This window comes from Perissodus microlepis, chromosome 12, assembly GCF_051167445.1.
Source record: "Perissodus microlepis isolate ML-2025 ecotype Zambia chromosome 12, ASM5116744v1, whole genome shotgun sequence".
NCBI classification, from domain to species: domain Eukaryota; kingdom Metazoa; phylum Chordata; class Actinopteri; order Cichliformes; family Cichlidae; genus Perissodus; species Perissodus microlepis.
Window position 1 is genome coordinate 3,266,700 of NC_140472.1, and position 25,219 is coordinate 3,291,918.

Consider the following 25,219-nt stretch of genomic DNA (forward strand, 5'->3'; position numbering starts at 1 on the left):
ATCCACAGCTTTCACTTTACATTCATATTCAGTTAAGTTATCCATTCAGTCAGTTTTGACCAGCATTTTTGCAATATTAATGCTTCAAACCTCTGCAGATAGAATGAATATATGCACAGATCTGTTACTTGCCCTGTTGCAGACTCTACACCTCTCATTCTTTTCATTCACCTCCTGTAACTATGCAATGAATCTTCGGCATACCTAATCCAGAAAGCCAGCTTTTAACTTCTGTCTCTTTTCTTATCCGTAGGTCTGAACCTATTCTGACCCGGATGAAGGAGGATCATACCCGCATTATCTTGCCCGCCATAGACAACATCAAGTACAACACGTTCGAGGTGCAGCAGTACGCTAATGCTGCCCACGGCTACAACTGGGGTCTATGGTGTATGTACATCATCCCTCCACAAGAGTGGCTGGACAGGGGCGATGAGACAGCCCCTATCAGGTGAGGGCCTCAGCCGGTGCAAAGTGTCCATTATAGATGAGGATGTTTGATGAAATATGAATAGCCTTGGGATATGACTTATTCATATGTAGAGGCATCAAACTCAGGCACACTATAGTTTACTATGCAACACGAACACATGAATAAATGCTGCCTTTAGAAAACTTTCCAATTACAATGAAAAATATCATTTTTAAAGCACAGGGCCTCAGCGGTGTGGTGTCATTAGTGTAACTTTGTGTTGACTATTAGCAGGGTATTATAATATACCACCTTAGATTAAAGGAGAGCATATGCTTCTGTCGGGTTTTTATATAACTCTAGAAATGCTTTTGTGTATCCCTGGCAAAACTCTACTGGAATGCAATAGATTTAAGAAAAAGAGTGTAGCACATCAGCATTTCTTAAACTCTTGTTGCTCTTGCAGATGTTTTGGCTGTTTGGATAGGATGGGGACAGGAGCTGAACTTGTTGATGAATTTGAATTTGTCCCCTGTGACTGTAGAAAATTTGTGATTAACGATTGTTAGTAGCTGTAATGTTTAGAAGTCTGCTTAAATTTAGTTTATTAGAAGAATAAAAACAAGTGAATTTCACCTCTGACACCCTATATCAGTGAACTTGTTAATAGTCTTGTGTTATATAGAACTCTTTAAAGATGCACTGAACTTGTCTTATGTTGCTTTATAATACATATCTGTAATCACGTAGCGGTTTTGTTTTAGTGTTGTAAGGCCAAAGGCAGTGCAAGCACCAAGAACATAAGGTCAAGGCCACCTGACTCAGCTTAGCTCTTGGTTTTCATCTTCCATAATTATGGGGCTGCTGGACTGCTTAATGTTGCTGCATCCCTGGTGCAATTATACAACTAGTGCTACAGTAGAGCATCAAACTTGAACTGAAGATGGCACATCCTTACACATAAACATAAATATAATCACAAGGAGGTGCGGGTCAGCGGTAGCGAGAGATCGGCAGCTTTGAGCTGCATTTTTTTTTATCCCATTCAAGGATGCTTCAGTGAAATGGATCCAGCTGAAGTGTTCTCTGAACACAGTTCATCTGGTTAAAGAAGAAGTATTTCCTCTTTTCTCAGACTGCACAGACTCAGTAATACATCTGTTGACAAAGACAAGCATTTACAGGAGGAAAAGGGTGTTGTTTTTAAAGATCTGAGATGTGCAATGCGCTAACAGGCCTTCATCTCTGTATGAACAGGAACTTGGAGTGACCCATTTAATCAGACATTTAAACTGATTTAGATTCGTAAATGAAAAGGCACCAGGTTTTTGAGATTCCTATAGTGACAAGCACAAAACAAATACTAAAAGATCAGTGACAGGAGTAGAGGGCAAAAACATTCAGAAAAATCAAAAGTCGAACTGATCACATACTGTAAGTAGAGTAGCTAAATTTGGCTACCCCAAAAGGCCTGATCAATGAGGATCTGTGGCTGCATGTTCACCCTGCTGCCATCTGGCAAGCGATACAGGATCTGCTGCCGTAGCACCAGACTTTGGAGCCGTTTCTTTCTTCAGGCTGTGAGACTACTGAGCTCTTCCCCTTCACTTCACCACAAATATTAGCTTAATTTACTTATTTATTTTAGCAGCATAACAGGAAAAACATCTGAAACGTCAATGTACAACCCTGTGCTCCACAATGATGAATAAATGCCTGCAGAATGTCAGTGCTGATTTTGTAAAGCACTAAAAGGAATCAATAATTCTTGTCTGCTGGTGTAAACCTATGTGCAAACAGCATTGCTGCTATAAACAGAACAGGTAAAAGTGTTCATTTGTATCACTTAATGTCCTGGACATTGCATTTTAACCAAGCTATAAGCATGAAACCTACTGATGTGTACTGCCACGATGTCCATTATCCCAGACACCAAGACATTCACACACACTGTTCAGTTCTGACCACAGGCAACAGAAACATGAATTGGAAGCCAGAGTTTCATTACCTACCACAGACCAGTGCTGGAAAAGCAATAACAATTTCATTTGGTACAGGGTGTTCTCATACAAACAACTAGTGTGGACCTAAATATTGGATGTCTTATCAAAACTCCACGAGAATCATGTATTACCAAATATCAATTGCTAGAGTTGAGATAAAAAGAAATGATAAGAGTAGACATTCACGCGGTGCAAAGCTGGTTCGTCTTCCCTATTGAAAGTTTGCTGAAAATGAACAGATCGCCTTGAGGGCCAGCTGGAGTGTGTCAGCTGGGTGGATTCCTATTGGAAATCATTTTCCTGCTTGCTTCCTCAAGGTTTCTACTCATCAAAAACAGAAGCTCACTCACAACGTCTCTGGTTGTTTGGACGCATTCAACAACAAAGAGAGTAAAAGGGTACGAGAAGGCACAAACATGTTGTGAGAACAGAAGATTGCAAGCATTTTGGAGATATTGTGAAGCAGACTCACAGGCAGAAGTATGTATTTTGATGATGTGGCTCCATCAGTTAAAAGCACTGATTCAAAAAGAAACCTTTTCTTTTTTTTCAGCTGTTTGAATCAAGCCAGATCTAATGGAGAATTTTACCTCCATTTTATCATCTGGAAGACACGGAGTCTTTATCTTGCCATATATTGCATACATCTATCAGACATTTACACTGCAAGCAGGAGACAAGGACAAGAGTTGCAAGGGGCGGATGAGTCCTGCAGGCTGACCATCTGCACACTAAAAATAACTAAACCTCGTGACGTTAAATGAGAAATCCACTGGATGATTACACCATCAATCTGTGATGTCTGATGGACTCCAGAAGTTGTTTTGTGACTTATGATTTCCTGTTTTTTGAAGGGCACGCAAGGAGATCTCTGTTGTGCGTATCTTCAGGTACAAAATACAGACACAACAACAGCGTTGGCTGAAAGGAAGCAATAGAAGTGTGCGTCATTCTCCCATGCAAAATATTAGCAAAAATCAATGCCAGACTCTTTGTGTTTTATATTCACCCACTTGCATAAGAGTTTATTGATTGTTCTTGTAATGGAGAAAACTAGCATGTTTTTTTTTCTTGTCTATAACTTTTTCACTGCATAAAGACCTTGCAATACTATGTAGAGTAACTCGTGAACCAGGCTATCTGCCTTAACTAGTTGGATGAAGTGAAGAGAGAAAAGAAGAGTATAGGGAGACCACAACTAAAAAAAAGTTCCCAAATAGCTCCAGAAAGTAACAAACAGACAGCGGACAAAGTACAAACTGCAGGAGAAACAAGACACAAGGTTAATAGCATGCAATAGTGGCATATAAATGCCTGCAGAGTAAAAGAGAGTAGAGTAGAGGTGCTCAGTGTATTATGGGAGTTCCTCCAGCAGCGTGTGCTTGTACCCATATAATTATGAAACCTTGCAGGGTCACCTAATCCGGCCCGAAAGATAAGCGTTATCAAAAAGGGACGTTTTAAGAGGCTTAAAACGTCCCAAAAAGCACCCAAACAAGGTGCTCCTTTCAAAGAAAACGGACCTAATAGCTAAAGGCTGTCCTTTATGTTCTGCTTTTTAAAACTTGGGGAACCACAAGAAAGCACTGTGAAGGCAAAGTGCTCTGTTGAGATAATATAGCGAGGTCTTTGCGATATAGTGTAGCATCATTAAGGGTTTGTATGTGAGAAGGGTTTAGAATGCAGTGAGGAGAAGCTAACAGGGTAGAAAAATGACCTGTCCTGCTAGTCATTGTTAGTTCTCTCACTTTTGCATCTGGTAGAGGCTTTTAAGAGAACTATTAGTGCATCCCTCTGATAAGTAATTACAATAGCTCAACCTGGAATTCACAGGTGGGTGGTCTATTTTCTCAGCATCACTCTGAGACAGGATGTTCCTAATTTTCACCATAGTCTATTATACAGATGAAAGGAGTCCTTGAGATAAGTTTATTGTATGACTTACAAAAAATCCTGAATGCAAGGTTTCCAACAGGGGTACTGGAATATTTGGTATGAGTCAGATTTACTAAAGAGGAGCAAATTAGCATGATGACGCAACTGCAAACATTTCCCAAGGGGAGGTTAAAGTTCTGGGGGGATCATCTACTCACTTCATTGTAATTTATAAATACAGCAAAGCCAGTTCCCATTAATGATCACCAGTATTCTATGAAGAGCGGAATAAGGCTACGTCCACACGTACCCGGGTATTTTTGAAAACGCAGATTTTTCTATGCGTTTGCACCTTTCGTCCACACGTAAACAGCGTTTTCGGTCACTGAAAACGGAGATTTTTAAAAACTCCGGCCAGATTGGATATTTTTGAAAACTCCGTTTTTGCATTTACGTGTGGACGAGAAAAACGGAGAAAACGCAGCATCAAAGGTGTGCGCCTTTTTTGACGTCACACTGTGCGCCACGTTATTGTTTCGGTGAAATGAATTTCTACAATACTGTTACTGTTAATTTTACTCTCTGCAGTGTTTAAATGCTAACATATACACACACAGTTACTGTCCCTCCACACATACGACTCGGTTCTGCTTCTATGCCCCATCTTTGTTTACTATTTCCCACCGAGGCTTCTAGACTTCTGATTGGCCAACATTTCTACACGGTTAGGAGTATATCGCCACCTGTTGCTTTGGCATGTTCCTAGCAGCGTTTTCTTTCATTTCTGCGTTTACATGTGGACGGGATTATTTTTTAAAACGAAAACGGAAAATCTCCGTTTTCAAAAATACCCGTGTACGTGTGGACGTAGCCTAAATTGGTTGGTTGAAAACAACCAGGCCTGGTGTGGAAGTAAATACTGTACTAACCAAAATAATGCAGTGTAAGTCCAGGTCTCCCAGCATTACAATTCAAACACACATCAAACACACTTCAGATCTGTTTAAATCCCGTTGACAGGCATTCCAGTATGGAATTTAATACATTCAGTACTATTGGAATTCAGTTTAGTTCAGTTCAATTATTTTCTGTTATCAAAATAACAGTATTAATAAGGACCGGAGACGTGTGGAGCTTAGTTCTAAAGATTCGGGTTGAGGAGTCACAGCTTTCAGCCATCCTCCAGTGCCAAATAAGACATGGATGCAAAATAAGATGTGACCTTTTTTTCAGCATAAATTCAACAGAATTTTCTATGCCACACTTTAATAACTCATGTTTGCACAGTTCATTTAAATACTGTCCGCCCCAAATCTTGCTCTGTGAAAGGGAAACTCTGAAAAGGCCAGCCATAGAAATGCCTGTGTCCGCACCTTTCGGCCGTTATATTGACATGGCACCACTTACCAACAGCAGCGTTTTAGTGCCAAATGTTTTAGTCCAGCAGAGCCCATTAGAAAATCTGGGCAAATATAAATGATAATCATTCTGCAATAGCATAAGCATGAGCATTTAATAAGGACCAGAAATAGTTAGTAGAACAAAAGAGGAATGTCTGTTATTGGGTTTAAGGGATTGGATAATTTAGAATTGAGGGGCAGAGCGGATGACTGAACCAGGCTGTTAGCTGATATATTTCAAGGTTTCAGAGATATTATAAAATAATTGCTTGGTCATCTATCAAACCATTTCCCAACTTTTTCATGAGTGAGATCTAATGCTCTTTTATTTAATTTTATTTGGTTTGTGCTTTTGGTTTTATTGTAGAAGTCATTAATTTTAATTAGGTCCATATGAATAGTTCGTCATCTGTTGATTTTGCTTTTTGTTTCTTTAATTTAGGTGCAAACTCGGTCTCTGTGGTGTTTTGGGGGCTTGACAGCTGAAGGGAAATTGCAGAGAAGCAACTCTACTTTGTGGTCTCATTACTTTATTTTTAAATTTAAAAATGAATACATTAATCATTATATTTATATGACAGATGCACCACCCAAAGTGGGATGGATGCTGTCCCTTTTAATCAGACCAGGTTTCCCTCGCTTGGTTTCTAATTACCAGTTTAGCCCTCATCCTTTGACTATTTCAAGCACTTTACCATAATCAGTGCCATAGTCAGTGTCATTCCAGTGGATACAAATGTTTTTCTTTCCTTCTTCACATATTATTCTTTGCCAGTTAAGGCTCTGGTCTTAAGAATATGTTGGAATATATTGGCCTAATTAGCCTAATTTAATTGGATATTTAATGCCATTAAATACCATAAAAGGCCTGCTTGATAATGTTGTCACCAAACTTGGCAACAATTTACTCTTTTCTTTATTCTTAACTTAAAAATACAAATATGCAGGACATCAATTTGTGGATGTTTGTTTCACAATATAAATTACACAGTGTGGAAAAATGCTAAACGTTCAATCGTGCAAGGATTTTATTTCATTGTCAGATGCGTCCAGCTTAATACGGTGCTGAGAGTGTACTGAGGGAGAGAGACGTGTTTACCTTGCCAGGAAGCTTAATCTAAAGGGAGCACTCAAAGAGATTTGCACAAAGTTTGCAGTACAGACAGGAAGGCCACTTGTCAAGGGAAGTGAAAGGATAGGATGAATCAGGCCGAGAGTGTGCAGGGTCTGTCTTTTTCATCTACACAGCCAGTAAAAAATGATGGCACTTGAAAGCCTGTCTGTCACCCCCTTATAATTTAAACAAGACTGTGTGTCAGGAAATAAAAGTATAGAACTCAGCAAGCGTGATTCATAAAAAAAGATAGACTTGTAATTGTTACTGCGAGAGTGTTTAACTAGAACTGCCAATCTGTGATCACAAGCGAGTTTCACTTTTAAATTGGGTTTTCTTTATTGTGTTTGATTTTCAGCTATTTTAAATTAAAGTGACACAGCTCATGAGACTTATATACTGTGAATGTCAAGCTCTAAAGACATTTATGAAAAAAAAAAACAAATGGTGAAAGTGCTTTCTTGGCGATATATTGGTTCAGGGGGTTCGGAGCTCTGCGTCAAATTTTTATTTATCTACTGGTGCAGGATTTTCAAAGTAGCAGCCCATGGTTATATTTCAGTCAGCGTTTTATATGGGGTTTAAACCTAAAAGCACCTTTCTTTTTGGCTTGCGCTCCATACAGCTTAATGCTCTCTTTTAATACAGTCCGTGAATCAAAATGCAGCTCTTGAAGCACTTTACAGTACTTCCTATTGCTATGTCTGTCAGACTGAAGTGGCTGACATTCATGTGTGTGTAACTGGCCGCCTGTGTGTGTGTGTGTGCATGTTTGTGTAATACATGGTGAACTCACCTCAGGCATCATTTCAGATAGAAAATCCATGCTTTTCATTGGTCACTTTAAAAAATAATGCTGTTCAAGACCCTGTATGACTATAATGCTCTTAATGGGGCTTTGTTCTGAGCACTTTAGATGGGACCGATAATAGTGCTGAAAGTAGCCCTGTCGCCTAAGTGGGACCATTTCTTCTACTGAAGATGGAAAATCTTGCTTTTGTTAAAAAAAACATGCACCCTCTAAATGTTTTATATCAGCTAAATTTTGGTAGATTTTAAGTAAAAAAGATGTTTTATTTTCATCTTCATATTGTACAATGTGTTTCATTTTGTTTTAATTATTATAGCAACCATTGATAGGTTTGTCTTACTACGCATGAAATTTATTTGCCAGAATGATTAAATAATTAGATAAACAAAATATACCATGAAACTGTCACGTGGCTCTCATTTGGATCACTGGTGCCCAGAATTTTGGGCAGAAGTGGAGATTTCATGGCAACAACTTACTCACCCCTGCTGGCATGTACTTCAGAGTGGCTGCTGTGGTGAGCTAGTAACTGCTTGTGCTCAATAACACTGGACCTGTTGTATGTGAACTTTCAAGTCCTGTCATTAGTGATGAATCAAAGAGTCATGTCAGAGGCAAATCAGGTACCTTAAACTAATATAGTTCTCCTGCACCTTTACCACTCTCCTCAGTAATACTGAGCAGTTTGGTGTCTTTAAGCTTATAATTGTGGTCTTATGGCTTGAAAAAATTCAGTTTTATTGCAGGGTATATATAAGCTGTTCTTTTTCAGCACCTTTAGCAAAGGTGGTTAAACAACAGAGGCGCAGTCTTTGTGCTTAAAATTAAACTGAACTAGTGTCTGTTTGTTTTTTCATCTTTCTGGCATTTCCACACTATCCCTCAGTCAGCCTCGGTGTTCTCCTCATTTAAAAAAGCAGTGTATAAAAGTTTTGGATTTTTGGTCATAATCTGGCTTTCTTTAAAGTTTTACTTAAAGTTCAGAGAACAGCAATTTGTCTGTGTCTTTGTCGAACATTAGGCACTGCTGTAGAATAGAAACCCTCTAAAAACTAACCTGCATGATGATCTGCTAGAGAAACGAGACCATCTTATATATTGCAAAAAATCTTACACATTGCTCTTAAAAAAAGCCACACTAGAAAAGAGAACAATGATAGGTTCACTGTTGGAGGACGCTGTTTCTTTCTCATCTCTTGTCTGCTGTAAGATTGGGCCTTAATGGAAACAGTCTTTCTATGCTATACAAAGACACGTACATGGAATATCTGCAACACACATTTATTTGCAGTAATTGAGGTTTAAAGTTCAGCTTTAAAACCCCACTTAAACCTGTCTGGGCATTTAATGTACATTAAGAAACCTTAAATTAAGTTTTTTTGTTCTTGTTTGATCTTTTTAGCTGACTTAAAAAAAAAGGTGGGTTTCATACGGTTCAATTCCATTGACGCATGCTGTGTCTCTCACTCTGCCCAACTAGAACTCCAGCCATGATCGGCTGCTCTTTCGTGGTAGATCGGGAATACTTTGGTGAGATCGGTCTGCTGGATCCTGGCATGGAGGTCTACGGCGGTGAGAACATCGAGCTGGGCATGCGGGTAAGGACCACATTTTATTACCCAAGCTGCTGCTACAATGTAGACTTTTATAAACAGCCTTAAAGGTAGACTGCCACTGTGTTAAGAGAGAGATGAAACCTCTCAGAGAAAAGCTGCGAGAAAAGTTATGTTGTTAATGAGGCTTTCCTTCAAAGCTGCAGAGGTTTGTGTCTGAAGTTCTACACCGGGAAGGCCACACAAAGAGCCATAATTACAGAGCCAATATTTGAGGGAGTAATGCTTAGATGAACAGTCCTTGTTAGAATGATTTGTGAAATCTGTATTCAGACTTTGGAACAGCATATGATCAAGTTTTCTTATGTTTCACAGCCGGAGGGATACAGCTTAAGAAACAAAACCCAGGGGCATCAACAGAAACCATGATTAAACTTTCCAAAGTTTTTTAGATGGGAGTGGAGGAGGGAAATAAAAAAATCCCCTTAATGCAAATCTTTAGCCAACCCAAAGGCTCTAAAGCTTGTATACAGAAAATGTAAATCTCTTTGGCTGCTGCTTTGAGTTGAATTTAACGCTTCATGTGAGCGAAGGGCTTGCTGAAGAATTGGTTAGCGTTTAAATTCAGAAAATGTTTCTCTCCAGCCAAGTGGAACCTTTCTGAATCGAGACGCTCTCCTTGGGCTTATTGCAATGAGAAATGCTTGAAAGATCCCACTCTTCATTTAACATCATGCCCACATACATTTCAAAATCTCGAGATTCCATCAACGACACCTCTGAAGTGTCGGCTGCCTTTGAAAGAGCACTTAAACAGAGGCTGGAGAATGTTTTCATGTTTGTGCAGTGCTTTATTGAAGACGTTTATAGCTGCTGATGATTATTTCAGAGCCTTCTATTATTCCACGTAGAGTGGCTTTTCCTGTTTATATAAATGGCATGATTCATTGCCGTCTGCATAATGATACAATGATCTGGCCTCTTCTGTCTTTAGCTCATAGTTTTACCATTATTATGTAGTAATAACTCAGTATTTTCTATTATGTGCCAACCACTGACAGCCTGCCCCAAGGTTACAGAGTTTTCACATTCAGCAGCCCTGCTTATATGCACCTAACAAACCATGCAGCTGTGTTAGACGATGTTCGTGGGGGAGATCAATTCAGCTACAGCAGCTAAATAAACCTAGAACAACTCTATTGAACTGTGTGATATAGTTTAACAGTGAGCACTGGCTCTGATACGCACCAGCTCCTCATTGTCTCTCTTTTCTCACTGAATATTTACTCTCGCTTTTTTTCATTCATAAAGTGAGAAGGATAACCGTCTGTCTGCAAACAGAGTGCCATCACAAAGGCAATTACCTATCCTCCTGTTTGGCCTGTCTGTGTGTGGAAATGAAACACATGCCACGAAAAAACAGGCCATTCAGCTCACACACAAGCCTGACTGGGTCGACAGTCAACAACTAGCTTCGTCCATTCATAATGTACAGCCTTTAATGGAATGGAGTCGGGATCCCGGCAAGTGAGCCGCAGTTACTCCTCTTTGGCTACTGCGGCTCAGGCAGCTCATTGTAGTGCCGGTTGAAGAGCTGCCACTGGGATAGGTTTGATTGACAAGAACATGTTTAACAATTAGCCAGGGCAGCTCACAGGAGCCCAGGATCATCTGACTGCAGGAGCCTGATGAGAGGCAGGGTTCACATTCAAAGGTTATGGTATATTTATCATCTAACGTGAGTTGTTCCTTTGTGTCTAAGAGGGATGCAAAGAATCTTTCGTAGGCAGAAGGGATGTGCAGGGGCTGATTAGGCTGCACATAGCAATGTGGTGCGGTGTCACTTTTGACAGGTAGACAACAGAATAAAACCGGGGAGGAGGGGTTTCTCACCGATGTGTTTGCTCAGGAGTGAAATCATTTATAAGCTAGGACCTGTAAATGAAGAGAGACAGCAGAGGCAAATCACACTGATGAAAGATCACATAGAGTTCGTCTGCAGCCTCGTGATGTCACTCTCTCGCTTACATAATCACAACAAATAAAGGAATGCATTAAATACGTTTGTGCTGAATGATTTTTTTTTTTTTTAATCTTCCAGAGAATCTTTCATTGCCCTTGTAAATAATTGCAGATGGCATGTTTGAACTTACCACAAGGCCCCTTTTGCAAACAGAGAAAAATGGTTTGGGACAGTAACGGTGAATTCTGCCAGAAGTGTCAATATGAATTTATCTTGCAATGTGTCTCCCACACCTGCTTCACTGAGTCTTTGCTGATATAGAGCCCCAGTAGACCTGGACACTGCCTTTCATTTTTCAAATTCCTATGTGATACTGTGATACTCACTTCGCACATATAATACTACACAAAATCTACCAGGGGTCACTCCTCCAGCTGCCGTCCCTGCTATTTCCACCGAAACAGGGGAAAAAGGAAACCTTTTGAAATGTGGCAATTATGCTTATGCTAATTCTTTCACCACATTAAAGCAAGAGGAAAAAAAACCGAGTCCACAAATGCTAGCAGCTCAGGTTTCATTACTTCTCTTTGTAAATAATAAATATAAATAAGAAAGGTCTGTGCAGATTCTTAGTCATGCAGGTGTGAGTATTCTCAAGCACTTGAAATGAAGGCAGCTGGGCTTCTTTTTGGTTTTAGGCTATATAAGTGTTGGACTTCCATCAATTTCTGTTTCCAGTGAGTAAATAAATGTCTGGCACTTCTGGGAATGAAAGGATTAAGGTGTTAATTTGACATAATTCAAGCACTGGGAGTAATATATAAACATGTTGTGCCCTATAAGTTTATGAAGCTGGGAAACTCATCAAATTCAGCAAACTCTGCAGGCAGATCTATAGTTTGTGTTAGCTTCATGCAGCTGCTCGCAGCTCATTTTTGCTGCCTAAATGCACTGTGTACTCTGTGTTCACACAGTGCTAAATGCATTTAGTAAAAGACTTGTGCCATGCTAAACTAAAACTGCTACATTCAGTCATGCCCTTCCCTTCACAACCTAATCTAACAAAGTCAGTCTGGCATACCATTTTATGACTTGCAGAAATTTAATTCGTAAACATTTTTGCCCGCCAAACTATGATGGCAACCATGTTTCTGCCAGAAAAAGTCTAGAGTCTAGATGGGTTTACCCACACAATATGCCCATGAGCTTACATTGCCATCAGGAAGCCATCCAAGCTGCTTCATGAAATCTGTCTCATTTTCATAACAGTCTAATCAATCAGTCCAAGAACCTTGTGAAGTGTGATCTCATGGGGTGGCCTGCTTGTCTTGATGACATTTATTAAACTCACCAGGAACTCCTTTCAGGAGTAATGAACCAAAAAATAATCTTTTTTTTTTCTTCTTTGAAGCCCCATCTCCATACCCACCTGGGCTGGGCCTCAAGGCATCTGCTCATAATCTCTCTGTAGTGAGGAGAATTGAGCTAATTAAAGTGTAGCAGTACCAGCAGCTAGACAGGAATGGGACATAATTACACTTCACTTGGTTCTTTCTGTATCCCAAGCAGAGTTATTATGGTGGGATCAAAGTATAGCATGTAACAGTCCAGTATATGTGTTATATTGGTTTTAGATCAGTGCATTTTTTAATCCCATGCATTTAAAATGTGACACTACATAACAGGTTAGACCTGTTGCCCGGTTTGTTATAATAACTGTCAAATTTAGATAAGCACTTGATGGAAGTTTGAACATGAAGTGTGATGTCATCAAGGTTAGTTTGTTAGCCCAATATGTGAAAGGCATCTGAGTTTAGGACTCACTTAATCTTCAGTCTTGTGCAAAAGTCTTGAGTCACACCTCCCTACTTTTATTTTGTCAGACTTTCTTGCTATTTCTTTTTAAATGTTCTTCAGCTGTAGCTGTAGTATTTTGAAGGTAGCCATACCAAATACTGATTTCTAGCTCATTAGAATTGTAGGATTTTGCCTTGAGCACTATATTTTCATACATGTTTGCACATTTCAATAAATCTCTATTTACCATTTTCCCAACAAAATATATAGAAAACAGGGGGTTGCTCAAGACAGTTGCACAATACTGAAGATTAAGTGAGTCCTAAACTCAGGTCCCTTTCACATATTAGGCTAACAAACTAACCTTGATGACATCACACCTCATGTTTAAACTTCCATCAAAGTTTTTTGGATTTTAGCTTCTAGCTTGGGCAGCACGGTGGCGCGGTGATTAGCACTGTTGCCCCACAGCCCGAGGCATTCCTGAGTTTGATTCCACCTGTGTGGAGTTTGCATGTTCTCCCCATGTTTGTGTCTGTTCTCTCCGGGTACTCTGGTTTCCTTTCACAGTCCAAAGACATGCAGTTAGTGGGGTTAGGCTAACTGGTCATTCTAAATTGCCCATGAGTATGAGTGCAACTGGTTGTCGTCTCTATGTGTTAGACTGACAACTAATGGATGGATAGCTTCTAACTTTTAAAAACTTTTAAGTGACAGGTGACACAGTAACTGTGCAATCATACAGCATTTTAAAATAGTTAGCTAGCTAGCATTTAGATGAAGCAGCGCTAGTTTCAGTGCAAGAAACAGCGTCCATGTCAGCTGCAGGTTGCTTACTAACACCTGCTCATGTTCTGAGGCTGTCAAACAAGCTGAGCTCATAAAAGTAGATAGATGGATAGAATTTTATTTCGAACATGCAAATATAACTGAAATAACAAGAGAAAAAACAAAAACAAAACTTAGAAAACATCAAGTTTTCATGTATATATGTACGTCTACAGAATGTGTGTGCTCAAAAAGGAGTAGGATGAAGTTTACACTTTTCCTGTTCCTAATCCCTTATTTCAAATTTCATTACTTACAAATCCATATTCAGAATTCACTATTCACAAGTGTCACTAAAAGTCACTTTCAGCATTATGACCCTGCATAGTTGCAAATTTTAACTCAAATGTCTGAAATACAATATTTCTCAAGTAAAACCTTCAGACAGATAATGTACTTTTGTCTTTCGCTATTTGCTAATAATTGATTTCTTTAACACAACTCACTGTTTTAAAATCTGTTATTCATTACAAGGTGACAGTGGCATCCACCTCTAAGTTGTAGCTGGTTAATAAATCTAAAGATTGATCCTTTAGGCTTATCCTTCGTTTTTCTTCCACAGAAGCATATTAAACAGAATGTGTAATACATTCATATTTTGAGCAACAACTCTGATTATCAGACGATAAACCCAGCAGCTCAGCTAGTGCTTTGCATCTTATGCCACCCACCACTTTTTTCCAGATGGTGGCTTTGTTTAATGAAAGCAAACAGTGCCCCCACCCACCCAAAAAACTAAAAAAAAAAAAAAAAAAAAAATCAAAAACAAAGAAAATATTACTTCAGGTGGTACTATAACAGGTGCAGCCTCGTAGCAGTTGGTGGATGCAGTCAGATGTTGCTTTCAGTTTATTGTGAGAACATCTGCCACACTGATACAAATATGAAGCCCAGACAATTTAACACAGTTGATCAACCTCACAAGCCATCTGGATTTGAAGATACAAATGGATTCAAAGGAAGACGAAAGCCTCCGGATGTGTTTGTTTGTAAAGGATATGATGACTGTACACATGGATTCTCATCAGTTGATTTTTCCATCTAACAATACGTTGTGTTTCACATGTGAGAGAATATTTGTATTAAATAGTTTCTTTCCCTTCGAGGGCAGAAATTCTCATGCTACATTTTGTTTCCTGCCCTGAAAGTTATCATCATACTGTCTATATAATTATTATTAATGAAGACAGGGCTGTTAGAGTCATCCGGTTGCTGTGTGCTGTCAACTTTCTCAAAGAATCTAATAATAAAGAGCTTCATCCGGCATCTGTACCAGGATTACAATAGTAAATGTTAATCGCATTTGTGGTTTCGGTGACCTATCATGGGCAGCTCTGAGAAACCCACAGCAAGCTACCTTTTACATAAAGCCACCCTCTCTGGCTTTTAACACATGTCACACTAGGAATTATCTTCATTTAGCATTCAGGGATATTCAGATCACACACAGAATATATCTTCACTATTCCCCGTGACCGACTCAGACTCCTCCTCCAGGCTGCAGCCCTCCGCAGCGGAAAGCAGTCACCTTGAGAAAGGACAGAAATGTCGTTATGAGCCGTAGCCATCTGTGGACACCAGCCATTGTGGCAGGTTCCAAATCAACATCGTGCTCATGTCCATCAAACGGCAAATGACAGTGGGCGCTCACCATATGTGAGCCCTTTCCAACAAAGTGAGTCATTCCAAAGATGAGAACAAATCTAATGCCTCCGAGGGATTCTCATGTTACACTTTTGCAAATAGAAGGAGATAAATGTGGGGAATTACTGGACAAATGCCATAATGAGGAATGCTTTATTGGACAAAGCATCGCAAAGTGTCCAATATGGTTGTCCCATATGGTGGTGCGTTTTCACACCAAAATAAACACAATTTGCGGCGATGTTTGTGCTGAATTCTTTTTTTAACAGTTTAAGAACTTGTTTTCTTCCACTGTCTCTTGTCTCTTCAGTGACCAGTGTTGACTAAGGTATCCTTTACTATAACCGTGCGTTGTTTTATCACCTTGTCAAAGGCGTGATTCATTCTCTCGCCGCAACATGTGAGAAACTATCTGCTCTCCATCGATAAAACCAACGTGAAAGCAACAGTACCATTGGATATTGATCAAGCATTTGTCTTTTTTAAATCCTGCATTATTTAGGGGCTGAATCAATCTGTTGGGGCTTAATGGACTCAGGTTTACTTACTTCATGGTTCATTACTGTATGTTCCAGCCCGAGTCCATCTATGGGAGAAAAGACAAATGAGAATAGATGCGGCAGTAAAAGTTACAAGACCCAGATCGAGGATTGTTTCAGAGGAACTACCCCAGCTATTGAAGGACTTATTGCGACCATATGGCAAAGCAGAGAGCTTCTGCGTATGCTTTTTTGCGCTGACATTATAATACGTGATTTGGATTTATGCATCGACATGTTTGGTGCATGCATAATTTAAGATTTATATGGCCTTCTTGTCTCCTCGTGTCTTATAGATCCAGACTGTGTCTATAATTTACACCACAATAGAGTGTATGTTTGAGAAACATATGTTATGTTTGGCATTTAACGATGACATCGAGCATACTCCTCTGCTTCAAGTGGCTTTGGAAAAATTACTTGGCTTCCTGGGCATGAGCGTACCTCAGAGAGTTGCCACTTTGGCGTTCAGAGCCAGAGGGATAAGTAATTAGACAGGCCCTGTCAGCTTACTTATTATCCCTGTGAATCATAAACTTCATTAAAAACCTCCTTCAGTAGTGACTGCAGATACCCCCACCCTAATTTGAACACATTCTGACAAGGTAATTAAGATTATTTCACAAGATTTGTGCATTTCGCATCCTCCCACCGTTGAAGACAATCGAATTATGTAGAGAGGTATCCAAATGCTCTCTCCGTGGACAGCATCATCACCAGAAAACAACAACAGCAACACTTGACAGGCGGATTGGCTCATCCCATTCATTATCTCAGCATTAGTTAATCTGTTCACGTAATTGCTTGTGTTAGATGTCTAAGACTCTTGCTGAAAACTTGAAATGATCTGACAAAGCCAAAGCATTTGACGAGCACTTGCGCACACTGATTTGGCCGCAGCAGCAAATCAGCCGGCATATCAAAGAGGAAGGGCAGCAACTGGGTGGAATTAGCTTTTGACAGGCGTAGTTAAAAGGGCCTACGCGTCTGTCTGTCTCTCCATCAACAGCCTCCATTTTATGGATGCGCAGGCACGATGCCCAGCGATGGCACTGTCACCTCACAGCAAAAAAAGTTCTTGCTGATGGGCTGTGGACTCTGCGTGTATTTTCTCTAAATGACATACATGTTAGACTGATTGGTGATTAAAAACTGGGAGTTGTCTGGAGACAAGCTGCTCACCCATCCTCTCTGATCCTAGTCGGGCAGTTTATCACACTAATAGAGATTTTTAAAAAAGAACAGCAAATACTTATTAATGTAGAGGTTCCTATGAGTACCTGAAAATAAATCAAAGTATAAAGTTGGCATGTATGTGCTGCACTACTTTGTGACTGTGAGCTTCTCGAACGACCAAAATATACTGTGATAAATATACTTCATGTTAAGTGGATTTTTCTGACCTCTGGGGAGCTACAGTATTTCCAGTTGTTTCGTGCTAAATGACGCTAAGAGCTGCTGTGGATACTTCATAAATATGACACTAGTCATATGGCCAGTGACAGATCTAAAAGATTTTACATGGGAGAGCAAAATGGGGGCAAGAAGTCTAGGCAGGGTGGCACACACCTCTTCAGTGAAGTATGTGAAAATCCCCTATATGTAAATGGAGTCAACAAAATATCAACAAAAACACTTTCAAACTATTTATTGTTTCATTATCTCTTCTAAGAAAACAAAGACTGTTTTTAGGTATAAAGTTCCCGGCTCTACAGCAGGGGGGCAGTTGCCCCCCTTGCCCCCCTGTAGATCCGCCCCTGCTAATGGCTTAAATGAGGTATTGATTTTCTCATGTAATTCTCTGCAAGTAATTAAGTGAAACTTTCTGTGAGTCTCCTATTAATTAACCTGAATTACTTTTAAAAAACTAATACAGATGAAAGTTCACTCAAGTTGCAACACATCAGTAAAATTTGAAGAACATTCAATAATGGCTCGAGGGTGTGGCTTCACGCCAGGTAAGGCAGAGGGAATGAATATAGGTATACTTTGCTTGGTGCTCAGATTTCAGTCTTTCAAAAGTATCCGCTGCTCAAGGAAAAAACTTATTACACATTGTTCACTGCTATTTTGAATACTTGTCAACCTTTTAAATAAATGTAATTTTGTAAAAATGGAAATTTATCATTTTTGCTAATTAGCCACCGCTGTAGTCGGTCCCAGAGAGCTGTCAAAGTTACACATGCTGCTTCGCTGATGGAGTTTGATATGTTATGAATAACTTAACACACATTTAACTCTTCAAATGTGGATGTGAAATTGAAGCGTGCTGCTTTATCCAGTGAGATCATTTTAAGTTACAATTCATGAGAGAAATATTGGACTAGTGTGAAGAGAGCAAAGCATGTCGTGCTGTTGTGAGTACTATGTTCGCTGCTAGATTTCTGTTATCTGAGGATAACAGGGTGTTGGTACTTGAAACTGCTTTGTGGTCTGGAAATTAGCATTGGTTTGAATTAACACCGGAGCTATAGACGAATGAGTGACAAATTAAAGGAAAATCCACCCATTGTGTTCTATGCTTCCAATCTTGGCTCTCACTCAGTAGAGCTCTACTGGATGTATAGAACAACAGTCATCCGAACATATTCCCCCATTCTTGTTTTGATGATGGTAGCAGAGAGCACTGTGTAACATGTTGGTCCAAAATCTCCCACAGTTGTGGGAGAGCATGTCTTCATACTGACCAAACTCCTCAGTAAACCCTCATGCCCTATTGATCAGGGAAGTAGTCTCCTGAAAGAGACTACTCCCAAACAGATAAAAATGTTTCTTCATAGAATGAAAGTGATCACTCAGAACAGTGTTGTATTGATTTGCAGTGGCCCCTTACCCTTAGAGCAGTCCCCAACCTTTTTTGCGCCACGGACCGGTTTATGCCCGACAATATTTTCACGGACCGGCCTTTAAGGTGTCGCGGATAAATACAACAAAATAAAACTAGTACCGGTACCGAAAAAAAGAAGATTTATTCATAACACACGTGAAAAGACCCAGGAAAACCGAGTTAACGATAAAAACGATAACAAAATAACGCTAAAAACCGATAAAAACCCTGAAAACCATACATTTCACACCTGAGCCTCAACTCTCGTGGCCCGGTACCAAACGACTCACGGACCAGTACCGGTCCGAGGCCCGGGGGTTGGGGACCGTTGCCTTAGAGGATAAGTGAACCCAAACAGAACCAGCAGCTCCGCAGGGGTCAAAGGTTTCGATTTTTTTCTATAATTTGAAACCTGTTTAAATAAGGGAAATGGTTAGCTGCAAGTCTGAGCTAATATAAGCTTCATTTTCTGTGTTGCTGTTTTGCCTTCATATGACAGAAAACTACATCATAGAAAATCCCTTGATATTTTAAAATCTTAATGTCAGTCATTAGAAAAGTTGTAAATATACCGTCTGGTCTGCCAGCACCCCCAATCAGCATTTCTTTGAAATAGTTGGGACTTTTTGCAATAATATCCTACAAAAAGACTTCCCTTGGGTTGAGACTGAGAGCTTTTCTGTTGAGAATATAGACATGTAAAATTCCCCAGATGCTACTGAGTGCTTGAGTGCTTGCAACTTACTTCCCCAAGAGGTTACAGAATGCAATTTCACAGCTTTCTTCTGAGGTATTGGTAAAAAAAATTTCCACATGAAGTTCAAAGAATTTCCATGACAAAGGTCGGCAAAAGAATCCATCCCACATTTCTGAGGATGAATACAATTCTTTGTCTAAAATGTGCTCGCACCGGAGCCTTTTGTGCAGGCTGCAGGGATTAAAAGCCTGTATACTTTTTTTTAACCACGCCATGTATCAGTTTATCCTCCCCTGCCCTCCAAGAGAGAGGAAATTAACACTTAAATGTCAAAGTAGAATCGTCAATTAACCTATTAAGTGACCTCTAAAGGAGTTAAATTTCATCTAAGATTAAAATAAAAGTGTATACCACTGGGTCATTTATTAAGTGGTAAGAGACATTAAAATGCTGTTTATGAATACTTGTCACACATATAGATAGATAGGTAGATAGGATGGTATAGTATAAAGTCTGGATGACCTCAGCACATCCTTTCATCATCTAATACTGGACGGTAGCTTGCAGAGTTGTAATGGGCAGACAGACACAAAGTGGTGAAACCACCTTTGTGGTGCTTTCCCGCTACAGTCCAGGAGCAGATTGGTCTCATCACACCCATTTTCAAGATCTTGATCTCAACTACACATCTGTAATAGCCTATGTTTGTAGCTTGCAGATTTGTGATACAATTTCACTGACAAAATCTCTGCACATACAGGACATTGCAAAACTTTTGAACGGCTCATTTCTTTTCCCATCATTTTGCTTTCAAGGAGCCAGACGTTCTTATAATCTTTAAAGCAGTTTTGCCAATAGTTCTCTTCAAGCTTTCTGAATCTCTTTCAGTGTTTTTATTAAAACACTGGCTGCTTTTTAACTCATTTAACTCATTTTCTGTCCAGTCCTTGTGCCTGACCATTTTCAGAGGATTATTTTGTTTTTTTTGTTAAGCCACTGAACACTGATCTATACATAGAAGGGCACCTAACTTGAGGGATGAACCAGTGCTGTGTCTACGCATAGACAGTTTAGAAAAGAACCAAGTTTAGATTGTGTCTTCAACCACTTTGTTACTAATTCTCAAGGCAGGTAAACGAGGAGAAATGAGTTATGAGTTATGTGAAATTACACAAGAACTGAACTGAAAATCAGTGGCAGCAGGTTTTGTGAAGTGAATCAGAAATTGATGGAAATACACACATAGAAAAACACACAATGGAAGACTATTTATGGATTGGCCTTCCCAGAGCCCTTAACATTATTGAAGCAGTGTGGGATCATCTTGACAATGATCTGAATAAAAGGCACCCAACATCCAAATAAGAGCTTTGAATGTCCTTCAGGAAGCCTGGAGAACTATCCCTGAAGACTTTACATTACATGACAAAGAAGATTCAGGCTGTGTTGAAGAATTAAGGTGGTCATAGCAAATATCCTTTTCAAGCTTGTTCGAACTGTACAAACTTATTTTTTGCATTACATACTGTTTTTCCGTATATGTTTTAATCAGTTGCTGCACCTTTTTGCCATGCTCCTTGCAATATACAAATAAACAGTACTGAGTAAAAACCTTCAAGACTGATGTCAAACACACACACACAAACAGGTGACCTCAGGACAAAAAAAACCCACCAAAGCCATTTTGTCACAGCTGGTAAATTAAAAAAACATATAATTAGAGTTGCTTTTGAAAAATGCATGTTATATGAAAAATATACATGTTAAGTTCGTTGTTGTTGTTGTCATGTTATACTGCGTGATGCATCTTAATCCATAAGAATCACAGACCTTCTGGTGTTGATGTGATTTTGTGAGAGACTAACAACTGGGATTTAAGATAAATGCTGATGGGAGCGCAAACTCAGCTCGGATGTGTGCTCAAGTACAGATGATAAATTCATGTGTGTGCAAAATCTGAACGCAGCAGTCACTGCAGGATGCCAGCCTGTTCGTTTTTTTGAATTGTTGCTTTCCCACAAACCAAGCTTTGATAGTGGAAATATTTCACATACACTGAGCATGCACAGAGTTCCCAAAATTTTCCTTTATCACAAGTCACCACACTATAGCTGAGAGGAATATTACATATACACAGCCACCTGAAGGTAAAGGGATGAGCTCTTATAAAAGTTTATTCCCAGTTCTCAGCTGCCAGTGTAGCAATAACACAGTAGTTTTTATTATCTTCAGCTCCATATGGAGGAGGAAAAAAAAATCACAAGTTTGGTAAGAATTAGGCAGGTAGACTTCTCAGTTAGAGGCTGGATTATATCGCTTTGCAATGTGACACCTTAAGCAAGAGCCCGTTATTCTTTTCTTAACTTGTGAATTGGTCTTAAAGTTCCTGTTCAATACCACCTCTAGCAACGTGCCTCCAAAGTGTCAATAATCTGATGGGTGTGACTTTCCAAAGAAAGGAACCATTAACTAAAGCATTGATTTTAAGGGTACTACGCCAAGTACGTGAGCATGTACATGTCGAGTGTATAGGACGAAATGGTAAATGTGATTCATTTGTAAACTAGTGAAAAGGGCCAAAAATGTACATATAGAAAAAGATCAGGCTCCAAGCAGATTGTGAGCATTTGAGCTATCAGCATTTCTTGTCCTTAATGAGCATTTCAAAAAGCACCTCATGCAGGATTTTGGCCTCCAAGTCAGTTCCGAGTACTGGGGAGGGCATCTCCGTCCGTTTTGCTGCCTGGAATCTTAAATGCATCTAAATAGGACATGATGCAAGATGCATAATTTCATTGAATGTATATCAAGGAGAAACTCTGTGAAAAATGTCACAATAGAAGAAGAAGAATTTGTGTGTTTGTGTGGCTAAAAATGACATAATGGTATATCTTGTTTTTCAAATCAATGCAAAACTGGCAGAGCTCCATCTAAATATCACATTTAAAAACTGATATTTCCTCAAACCTGCCGGTAAATGTTTTTGTCATGCACTGAGAATAGCTGAGAAACACGGAGATGAACCCCTATGGACCCCCGAGCTAGTGCTACACTCATTTGGGCAATCCCGAGGCTTCTGTTTGCTACTGCAGGATAATTCTCCTCCCTGTCTGTCAAACACGTCAGCTGTCAAGCTGGATGTGACATAATATAAAGTCTGCATGACCCCGGCACATTCTTTCATCATCTTAGGCTGAATTCTCAGCCGCACGCTTGCTCTCTCTCCCTGCACTGCTCTCCATTTTGACCAGTGATGGAGAAAAAGTCTGATGGCTACTGTCATTTTTGCGGTTTCTGGAAAACTTGGTGGGACTGAAAAGTCAGCGGCTATTTTCAAACGGCTTAGAGGCAGTAGTGTATTCCAGAAGAAGTACTTGTTGGATGGGTCACACGGTGATCGTCCAGTTGTGAGGAGCCGAGAAATGAAGCGGGGTTTTTAACTTTCTCTCTCTTGCTCGCTTTATTCCTTTTTTCTCTCCACACAGTGACACAATTCTTATTATGTTCGAGTGTCCAAACAACCATGAATGTTATCCCCATTTTTAAAGGACTCAGCCCGAATATCTACACTCTTTTTAGAAGCTCAGCTTTATCTAGGTTATCTCAGATGTGTAAACCTAGAGACAACAAAAGCTTTTTGAGGGGAGTGCTTTTAAAATCAAACTCACTTTACAAGAGTGCTCCAAAAGTATGGAAGTTCTACGGAATTTGGAGCAAGCCCCCAAATCACGTGCCTGTTTGGTAGACTCGAGAGGGACTGACATGGCTGATCAAAAGACCTGTTTTATTTCCAGCATCCATACATTTTGTATGTGGTTTGCATATTGCTACCTACACTGTTTAAGTCACATGTCTATTACCCGGTCTGGTTGAGCGGCCATGCAGAACACGCATGATATGTTAGCCCTCAAAACAACCTTGGGGAATCAGCTGAGCTTGGTAGTCTGAAGCCAAATCACTTGGGCACAGGTGGTTTGGGTATATGCCAATGAGCAGCACTGGAACTTACTCTGAATTTGAATTGGCCGCAATGTTTAGTTTCCGTTCTGACTAGTACAAATGTTGATCAGGTCCCTTACAAAGAAACACCAATCTAGCCACACCGATGATGCCGCATTTTGTAATGAAAATATATGAAATGATTTATTACAGCAGCAGAATTTGGCATCAGACTACAAATTCATCACTCCCCCTCTGAATGTGATGCATATGAGCATAAACTGTGGAAACTGGGGATGAGTAGCTATCCTCTACTGGGTGATGCTGTAGTCTCTGAGTGTGTGAACCAGCAGTCAGCTATGCAGGCCATGTAAGGGGTAAGAAATGGGAAGTGTTACAGCTTAAACAGTCAAATTTTCAGGGTGTGTTCGGCATATTACGTGAAGAGAGTAAGGCATGTTATTTGTGTATGACACAGCACCGCTTGAGCTCTCTGATTGAAGTAGCTCGCAGGCTCCATTTAAAGCAAGTGCTCAGTTCCAAACTCTGTCTACATGTCCACCATCAGCCTCCATGCACTGCATTTTCCTGGTGTATTGACTGTATTGTTTAATGGCACTGATAGAAGCCTGTTTATGGCTGGTAATAGCTTTTATGCTCTTTATGGCTGATGTTTTCGGCAGCCTCGTAGAGCTTTTCACGCAAATGGTCCAGCTGCAATTAACTAACAGCATGTACAGAGACAATTAAATTAAATTAGCAATTACATCACCACAACATCAAAGTACTCTGTGTTAAGTGCTCTCTCTTAATGATGCAGAATGCAGTTTTATGAAGGGTCACCTCCAAATGGACTTCACAAAAATCTAGTCCTGAGAACCTGTGGGTGGGATGTCATAGATTAAAACAGTCTTATTTGGTATTTAGATTTTATTATGTTTCCACAGTTATGAATATTTAAAGGTGTAACCTGTATCTGCAGGATGCTGCTGCCCTTTTGCAGCTCTGTTTTCACCGTATACTACATGAAACCAAACATCCGTGTCTGTGTGGAGAATATTACTGTATGCTAATTTATTTAAATTATTAAAAATTGTGATTCCATTAGTAAGAAGAGTAGTGCATTTTTTAAAAAAAAGCTGCTTAATACAGCACAACAATAATGAAATGAGTACAGCAACACAAAATGAGACCCTGTCATGAGCAGAGGCACTCTCTGCATGGTGTTAATGCTTTCCTGTGTGAGCAGAAGTGCACAGGCATCCTTATTATGTCTTTATACTTTGGAGGAAAATATCTGCCATTTGGCCTGATTTGCTTTGTGAATGCTTTTTCTAAAGCCTTGTTTATGAGCCTACAGGCAGCAGGATGGAGTCATAAGCAGTCCTGGAATGTAACATGTACTGTTTTAGCCAGCAATCTGTTGGGCACCACCTGTTTTCCCTCCAAATCACCGGCGTTTTTCTCATGCGTTGAAAAAGGTCACATCAGCATTGATGATCCTCACAAGCAGAGCTGACTCCCTGCAGCTGCCTTAGATCAGGTTGTTCGTCGCTAAATCAAGAAAGAAATGTACCCTTGCCCCCCTCCCCATCTTCACCACCAGCTTTGTGGTTAGTGGCTTGTGATTAGCTCTTTCACATCAACACATAGTGTCTTAACTATTGAGAATAAAAGTGGCATTGGAAGCGGATGTTCTCTTTTGTAGTGAAATTGACTTTCAACAGTGGTACACATTTACATGTAGGGAGAATTGTAAAACCATTGTAGAGGCTGATTAAGTGAGAACAGAGTGGAAGTCCCAAACTACAAACTGC

The 25,219-nt window shown here is 39.8% G+C and overlaps 1 protein-coding gene across 1 annotated transcript in view; it reads left to right on the forward strand.

The window, feature by feature from the left end:
- galnt9 (polypeptide N-acetylgalactosaminyltransferase 9) overlaps positions 1-25,219 on the forward strand; it is a 107,359-nt gene that overhangs the window by 54,352 nt on the left and 27,788 nt on the right. The window contains exons 5-6 of the mRNA XM_084947524.1: positions 254-451; positions 9,096-9,213. Coding sequence (XP_084803650.1) covers positions 254-451; positions 9,096-9,213 — 316 coding nt within the window. The remainder of the gene's footprint in view (positions 1-253; positions 452-9,095; positions 9,214-25,219) is intronic.